At 38.4% G+C, this 9,181-nt stretch overlaps 1 protein-coding gene across 3 annotated transcripts in view; it reads left to right on the top strand.

Annotated features, from left to right (window-relative positions):
* The window catches only part of MINAR1 (membrane integral NOTCH2 associated receptor 1), a 66,702-nt gene extending 58,496 nt beyond the window's left edge, over positions 1-8,206 (top strand). For 2 of the 3 annotated variants that reach the window (XM_006139277.3, XM_075897096.1), the window contains exons 3-4: positions 358-612; positions 5,684-8,206. In XM_006139277.3, the coding sequence (XP_006139339.2) occupies positions 358-612; positions 5,684-5,881 (453 nt within the window). In that variant the 3' untranslated portion in view covers positions 5,882-8,206. Of the gene's footprint in view, positions 1-357; positions 613-5,226; positions 5,298-5,683 lie in introns of all 3 variants that reach the window. The other variant, XM_075897097.1, reaches the window with a different exon arrangement.
* The last annotated feature ends 975 nt before the right edge of the window (positions 8,207-9,181 follow it).

Genomic DNA, 9,181 nt, shown 5'->3' on the forward strand with positions numbered 1-9,181 from the left:
CCATTATGGCTGCTTCTGGGGCACAGTGTAGTTGGCAGTGCCAGGGTATGTAGGAAGCCTGCCTTAGTACTCCTGCTGCACTGCTGACTGGTAATTCCCCACCTGCTCCAGCCCTGCCCCACCCCCAGAGCTAAAGCTCTCATCCTCAGCCCCACCCCAGAGCCCACACTATAGTTAAATTATGTTGAGGTACGGGCATCACCAATTTTCTTCATCTGGGTCATGAGAAAAAAAGTTTGAAAGCCACTGGCTTAGGCAGCCTTGAGCTGTAGAGGTGAAAAAAAATCTCTCTCGCCTCTCATATGTAACCCCCACATTCCTAATTCTTTTCTGAAATTCTTTTGAACCTCATTGCAGGCAGACAGGCAGTATGAAATCCCACAGCCACATAGACTCTCTAAACAACCAAAGGATGCTTTCTTGATTGAACAAGTCTTTAGTCCTCATCCCTACCCAGCATCACTCAAGTCACAGATGAAAAGCAACCCACTCTACACAGACATGAGGCTGACAGAACTGGCTGAAGTTAAACGTACCCAGCCATCATGGACCATAGAAGAATATACCAGGAACTCAGGAGAGAAAGGCAAGCTTGCAGCTTTGGATCTACAAGTGAGTCCTGTTTGTTTCGTTTTAGTGACACAGTTGTGAAGGATCTTTACCAGAATGTTTATTTAATGGGGGATTTGGATAGCTCAGGAAGTTGAGCCTTCAACTTTTAGATTGCTGGGTCAAGATCCACCCCAGGTCAGTGGTGATGAACAACTGTTAACATTCAACCACTGTTCTGTGACCTTTGAAATAGTTGGTGGCCTCTGTCGATTTCCTAGCAGATGGAATCCTCACAGTTGTCTATAAAACCACCGTCACCACCATTCAAACCTCATTAGTAGTCTCACAAGAAGGGCTAAAGAATGAATGGACACAAAGAGTGAACTGAGCATTTATCCCCCAAATATTGGTTATTCTAGGTCAGTTTTGATGTGCATTAGTAAGATACAGTGGAGCAGAGAAGTTGCTGTTGCTTCTGCTTCTATTGTATTTGTTCTGTGCATATTGTACACAGGGAACGAGCATGTAGGGCTGTCAGTCCAGCCTTCACGAGCATGACATTCACTAAAAATAATTAAGAAAGACATTTTAAAACTCTTTTTCTATTGAACATTATTGTCATAGCTTCTGAAGTATGAAAATAGAATACTAGACTGGAAGGGACCTCCAGAGGTCATCAAATCCAGTCCTCTGCCCTCATGGCAGGACCAAGCACCATCTACATCATCCCTGACAGAGGTCTATCTAACCTGCTCTTAAATATCTCCAGTGCTGGAGGTTCCACAGTCTCCCTATGCAATTTATTCCTGTGTTTAACCATCCTGACAGTTAGGAAGTTTTTCCTAATGTCCGATCTAAACCTCCCTTGCTGCAATTTAAGCCCATTGCTTCTTGTCCTCTAGCAATATCTGCGATGCATGAAGACTGCATCATATATCTTGCTAGAGAACTACTGGCATGAACTCTAGACTTGTGTATATGAACCAAAAAGAGCAAGGTGAATTATTAAAGGTCATGGGTCCAAAATCTAAACATGGATTTAAACATTCTCAGATCCTGGGGGTGTTTGAAATCTAAATCCGCAAGGCAAATAATCCCTAACTTCATAGCAGACTGAAGCAAAACTACAGAACTAAGAATTCTCAAAATTCGAGATATTCTAAATCTGGCTCCAAATTTTGATCCTACCTCCCATTAAAAATGACTGAAATGTAATTAGCAAGAAAATGTTTGAACTCTAGTTTCATAGAGAAATGTATAAAATACCATTCAGACCATTTCATGAAATCCAAGCTGACTTCTTATGTGAGTCAAACGCATGTGATAAACATTTTTTAGTCCAAAATGTGGATTGCTTCCCCATATGGAGGGCTAAGAATGCCACCACTTCATGTACCTTACACAGTCTGACATCAAGAGTTAGACAGCTCTCATTTTACAGAATGATGGTCATGGGGAGTTGTTTTTGTTTCTGTGATCATTGGCTGCCTGGCCCCTGTGTAATTTAAAACAGCAGAGGGTCACTAAATTTTCACCACTGGCCATAGTAGTGGCATAATAGGCTTTATGCTCGCAGTGGCAGGCACAGTGGAACTCCCCCAGCACCAAACACTCACCCCCAAATTATCCCTGAAATGTGCCAGATGAGGGAGGGGCAGTGTCAACTGGCATAGGACCTTACTCTGCAATCAGAGAGTTTCCCCTATACAAAGAGAGTTGTCTACCAGCTGTCTCTGGCTATTTTAAGGCTAATTAAGTGATCTTAGCATACCAGAGATAGCAGCCACTATATTTTGACAGTCACGTGTACTTTGTATTTCCATGCTGCAATAGCAATAACATGCTCCTCCATCTCCAAAAAAGAACTGTCAGATTACTCTGTCTGCCCTGCAAAGCCCATGTCTAGACCCGGTAATGAAGCTTACTGACAATTGTAAGGAAACAAATACACACTGATGTGTGTTTTCTTCCCTGCGGCTGACTTTATTAGAACCGAATGTAAATACATTATGTTCTAATGAACATTCTTATGGCTGGCAATGAAATGGAAAGGAGAGCTGATTAACAGTAATGGGCTTTTTTACTAGTGCCTCCTCCTCTTAAGGTCAGTGACAGGTCAATATCAAGGTTGGTAGGTCCAAAATTAGTTGCCTTGAATATCCAGCACAGTTTTGTTTTAGTGTAACATGCCTTTTAGAGCCTTATAAATGTGTCAGTCCTCTTCTCTCTATAAAATGAAGTCTTCAGTACTCTTTAATATCCTCACTTGCGTGACCACTCAAGACATTGTTTTCAGACTACAATGAGAAATATATGTTTGGTATACATGCAATCCCACTGCTCTGGTAGCCTCATGAGGAGCCAGGTTATAGGAATAGACAAGAATCCTACTTTCTGAAGCCACATTCATTTTTCAATATCCTACATGTTAAGAAGAATGAAATAGGCAGAGCAGAGCAATATAGTATGCATGTGCAACGACACAAACTCAAACTGCACCAATAGTCTGATTTTTGGCAGAGCGGCATTGACAGATAGATCTCCATTAATAATGTTAACTGTTACTTGATTTTAATTGTCTAATTGTTGCTATAGCTGCTGTAAAATCACTTTTTCCACAGACCGAGTAACTCATTGAGGGTAGGTCTACACTTACACCCTAGTTCAAGCTAGGGATGCAAATGTAGGCGACCAAAATTGCTAATGAAGCGTGGATTTAAATAGCCCGTCCTTCATTAGCATGATCTCGCTGGCGCGTTACTCCACTCAACAGTAAAAAATGAGGAGTAACGTTAGTTCAAACCAAGTGGTTTGGTTCGAACTAACGCATCCCGGAGACTCTTTCACTTTCGGAACAGCTGTTGAGCGGAGTAAGGCGTAATGCGCCGGCGAGATCATGCTAATGAAGCGTGGGCTATTTAAATCCCCGGTTCATTAGCAATTTTGTTCACCTACATTTGCATCCCTAGTTCGAACTAGGGTGCAAGTGTAGATGTACCCTGCATAAAGTAAATGAGAGGAGAAAGTTTCCAGACACTAGCTACAATACCTGAATTAGCCAATGAACGGATTGATCCAAAGTCCACTGAGATTAGGTTGAGTCCTTCTGTTAAATTCAGTGAGCTTTGGATCAGGCCTATAATGGAGTACAAAATCTGGTAGAAGTATACCATGGTGATCACACTCGAAATTTGAAAATAATATATTTATTTATATATTTATCAAACAAGAGAGGCCTTTTTCAAAATCTAAAACTTTTATAAAAAGCTTTCATTTTTGTTTGATTTTTCATCAAATGTTTAAATTTCAAATGATGAAATGTGTTGTGTTTTCACCTTCCTGCCTTTGCCCTCTTTATTCCTTTTTATGGTTATGTGTTATAGAAGGAATAATGTGTAGGGCTTCTCCCTTTTTCCTTTTGCCACTCTGTAACTTTGCAAAACTTCCTCAACTTTGGAAAATTACAGTATAGCAAAAAGAAAAATGACTAAGTTGGTGCCACCAAAAAACCTGGACATCATTCATTTCATTGCACTCACTGGCAAAAAGGAAAGGAAAGGGAAAAAAGAAATTCGGATTTGTTCATTACATACACACACACACAATATATATCCATATGGATATGGCTCTCGATATCCATATCCATTGTTCCATTCTGAACCCTGCAAAATGGAAACACATAATTTTGCAATTTTTCACGAACCTGTTTTTTGTGTTTCAGTCAGTGCTAGCTCTCACCTTTTCCTTTAATCAGATTGCATTTAGAAGAAACTCTGAGCATGTGTACGCTGCAGTCCAAGCAGATACCCACAGTCCAAGCCCGGGCATCTATGTTGCAAAGAAACAGCCCTGAAGCCCAAGCTCCGCGAATCCAAATCTGCTGGAATGGGCTTGGTATGGGCTTGTAGTGTAGATGGACCCTGAATGGTTCAGTGGCAAAGTCTAGTAGTTTTTAAAGGTACTATTAGAATAGTGTGAAACATAACGGCAATCAAACCATTAAAACATCAGCAATGAACACAGTATATCACTGACAATGAAACATACAGGTTGTGCTCTGAGGATCACATACTGGGGCACAGAAAAGCATCCATGAATGCTGATCATGCAGTTGTGATGTGTGGGAGTAGAATGTATGTGGCATGCCCATTTTTCCTCCTTCCCTCACCACCAAGTCTGTGGAAATCTTGAGCAAGCATAAGTACGGTTGGGCATCTACATAATTTTGGAGGCTGTAACTGAGCAGAAAAGGTAAAAGCTGGAGGGTAGGCACTCTGCCCTGCATGATAGCATGGAAGAGCCATGTATTTGTATCAAAGTTGTATCAAATTTCTCCTCTGACAGTTGCAGTATATAGATATAGATATAGATATAGATATAGATATAGATATAGATAGGATTTGCCATGGTTCTGAAGATTCCCATGATAGATAGCCTAACTCTAGACATTTCTGTATGCTGGAGTTTCTGTGGTAACTTTTGTCTTGGTTTGGTACACTCTGTGGGTTTCTATCTGTAAAGGGGATCATTTGGCTTTAAAGGACAAGAGAAAAATGTGAGATCTTAACATCCCTGTGTGGTACATTAAGATGGATGTGTCTTTCTAAAATAAACACACACAAAAACCTCCTATCATACTTGGACCCTTATGTACAATGTATTATTCATCCCTAGAGAATACCATGCAACAAATTGTATGAGGAAGATGAGGAGACCTCTCATGTCATGCAGGTCCTAGCAATGAGGTTAGCATTATCTCGGATTTTATGAGCTTCTTAAGAAACATTTTCCCATAAAGTAGGTTTTAATAATCTCACAAATGGTAATGGACTAATGAGCACTTCCATTAATCAATGGATTAAAGAAGTTTTGCTTACACCCAACGAAGTTTCCAGGAAGCCAGTAATAAACAAGAGACTTTAGAGCAACAGTGTTGTTCTGACTTGTGAATATGTTATCTGTTTCAGTGAGTTCATGAAATTGGGAACAGGAAAGATTGTGACAATGGGACAGCAGCATAACCTGACTTTATTTCTACAGTACATTCATACCAACTTTGGAAAGCTTCAGTCCAGTCTGAATTATTTTGACACAGCCCAGAGAATTAATTTGTTTTCCTTTTGACTTTTAGACTCAAGAATCTTTAAATCCAAACAACTTAGAATACTGGATGGAAGATATTTATACTCCAGGCTATGATTCCTTATTAAAACGCAAAGAAGCTGAGTTCAGAAGAGCAAAGGTCTGCAAAATAGCTGCCCTGATTGCGGCTGCAGCTTGTACCGTTATCCTGGTCATTGTAGTTCCCATTTGTACTATGAAATCATGACTCCGTGGCAGCCACATAAATTCCAACTGTGTACATAAATTCCAGATATCTCATTCTGTCTTTTAAACACCTTGTGGCAAAATTGTAACCATTTGCTGGGGAAGAATGTGCTGAGATATCCTGGCAACTAGAGTAAATGACAAAGATACATTTTTAAGAGTATTCTTTTAAGTAACAAAACACCTGGTAGAGCTATGATCAGTTCAAATCTGGTGCATTTTTAGAAGTGGGGTTTTTCCCCTTTAAAAATCAATATACCATTTTACAAGATTGGAAACCGCTGAGGATGCAGGCATAAGAGGAATGTTGTCTCAGCCATGTGGCATTTAATGAAGATATGGATACTTTTCTGTTGCACTGTATAGAGGGGAATGTTCTATATGCATTTCATTAGGGAGCCAATGAAAATATTAAAGCTCCCTGCAATGTGAACAAACATGAATGTATTTTATTTGTTTTGTATGTATTCCTTGATCATTTGATAGAAAGCACATTGTGTGATCATGAAAGGAGCTCATTCATAGGTTCAGATTCAAGGAGGGCTCTTTATTACTTGGTCTTGCCCTGAGACCCGTTTTATTATCACCGAGGACTTAGGTGAAGTGCCATGTGCTACAGACCAAAAAGATTATGTTTTAAAGCAATCAACAGGGGTTTCAGTGTCTTACATAGGAATAACATTTGTAAAGACCTGGCAAAAGCTCCCTGACAGAAGGGCATTCTTTACTGCCACAGACAGTGAAAATGTCTTGATTTCACTCCTTCCAGCCAAGTGAACTAGCAAATCCAAGTGATGCCTATTACTCTGTTATGGTTCTTGTGAATGTAATCTGAACAGTTATAATTTTGTCACAAGTCTTCGTGCCTTTTAGAATGTAGATTAATAGAATTGTTTAATTTTGATATTTTTAATCCATAACATGAAATCACAATATAGTAGGTAACCAATGTAGGTTATTTTCAACATGCCTTCTTTACAGTTTCAGTGCTTACCAAATAGCAGGCTACTGAGCACTTATATTAAGGGCACAGTTTTTCAGCACTAGTGGTAACTTGCTATTAATGCAATACATTCTACATAGGGGTTATTTAGCTTCAGTATTAATAATGAATATAAAGAATAACATTGTGATTCTATTGTACAGCAAGCAGTCCACTCCGTCAGCATGTCCTGCTAGAAACATTGACTTAGTGCTTTAGCCTGAATCTGGGCTACAGGTTAACAAAGACTCAAATTATAGCATAAGTAGTTTATTTAACTTATTAACTATTTTCGTTATCCCTAAATAAAACAAATACTTGTACAATATTTATCTTGAGTCAAACAGGACTATAGAGAAATTTTAAAAGATCTTTTCAGGAAGTAACGTGCTCCTGCCCTTCCTATATAAAAAAAGGGAACTTTTCACAATGAGTACCCAGAAATAGGATACTTTGATTTATTTAGAAACAGTTCCCAACATGGTTATGCAGATGTGCTACATTCACATTGCTCAATGCTGGTGGATAGTCACTCACCTTTACCTTTGGTGTTTGAATAAAAGAGAATGAAAAAGTGAATGGTAGGAGAAGCATAGATACCATTTAAAATTTGCATCAGTCTTTCTTCTTGTTGGAGAACTGTTCATGAGCTGTTTTATTTGCAGAGAAGCACCATCACCCATCATTGATCTTTCAGCAAAAAAAAGCCAATTAACTTCTTATATATGCTTGGGTGTCACATCCATGTATATCCTATAAAGGTCAGCCCCTAATCTTAATCTTGGATCCTGCATTTTGCAGGAGTGCATTTCCAAATTTTCTGGTTTAGGTGCTTTTCTAATATCAAGCTTTCTCCTTGCAATAAGATGCTACAGAGATGGAGGCAGAATGTTAACAGAAGGCTGCATTTTTCATTGGGTGTCACCTAGCCTTTAGAGATTCATATTATAAAAAGTGATAATTTAGAAACCAAGGCATTTGTATCTGTATTACCAGCACTGTTACAAATCTGGCTAAGACCTACTGTCTTAAAATAGTTAACATAATGCAATGAGCCCTAGCAGGTTTTACCCAGCTTCTGATTCTGTAAGTACAGCAATTCATGGCGGATGGATCCGTACAGTCCTACATAGAGAATATACATTAGGTGAAATTTTGACCATACTAACTTGCAAGAATATTGTGGCCAACTTTGTGAACCAGTTACCAGACTATTATATACTGTATACTATATGATAGACTTTTGTATTACAAAAATTAAAAATATAGGTACATGGTAATCCTTGGTGTAATTGAATAACGTGTACTAGACAGTGTTACTCAATTAAAATAATGATGAGCATATTGAGCTGTTTTTCATATTTATGCCTTATAAATAAAATTGTTATATACATTATGAAATGAAACTGTAAGTAAGGGAAATTATATTTGGGAGGGAAGGGGATAATCCTGCTCCCCTTACTCAGGCAGAAGAGTCCCGCTGAAGTCAGCTGGATTACGCATGTGAGTAAGGAGAGAGAGAGAGAGAGAGAGAACAGGATCTGTCCCTGAATAAGTTTATAGGATTTTCTTTTTTTTTAAATGGGGCATTTGGTTAATGTAACATGTAACAATTGATTTTCTTTTATAAATTATTGTACAATGTTGCCTTTTGGTTCATTTAAATATAACACAAAATAAATGTGAACATCACAAGTGTCCTAAGTCTTAATGAAATAGATAAATAATATTTTATCACAATGGCACTTTTCCCTTTTTTCCCGGGGACAGCAAGGTGCTCCCATGGTGTGAATGTCTCAATGCTAGATAACTAAACATTCTATATACTTTTTGGCAGGATTTTTAATGGATTTCTCACTTGTGAAATAATAAGATGGCAAAAGATGATGAAAAATTAATTTAAAATAATAGCACCTTTGCATAAAATTTCCAGGGTTTATAGGAGATTAGCTATATGACTCTAATAATATTTCATTTGATAGGTTATTTCATGACTGACTGATGGCATATCATCAACTATTTTAACAATTCCATAATTAACATTTTGGTATCTGCTCCCCATGTACATGTATGCAGACATTGTCTTTTGTAAGTATTAATGCGTACCTGTAGCTTATAAATACTTACATATCAGTACTTGAAGAAGAACTTTGTGTAAGCTCAAAAGCTCATCTCTGTTACCAACAGATGTTGGTCCAATGAAAGATATTACTTCACCCATCTTGTTCTTCTAATGTCCTGGGACCAACACAGTTATAATGACACTGCATCAGCAGGCAATTTTGTTTAGGATTGCTATAGAGATTTAATTCATTGCTG

Source organism: Pelodiscus sinensis, chromosome 14 (genome assembly GCF_049634645.1).
Source record: "Pelodiscus sinensis isolate JC-2024 chromosome 14, ASM4963464v1, whole genome shotgun sequence".
In the NCBI taxonomy this organism is placed as follows: Eukaryota; Metazoa; Chordata; order Testudines; family Trionychidae; genus Pelodiscus; species Pelodiscus sinensis.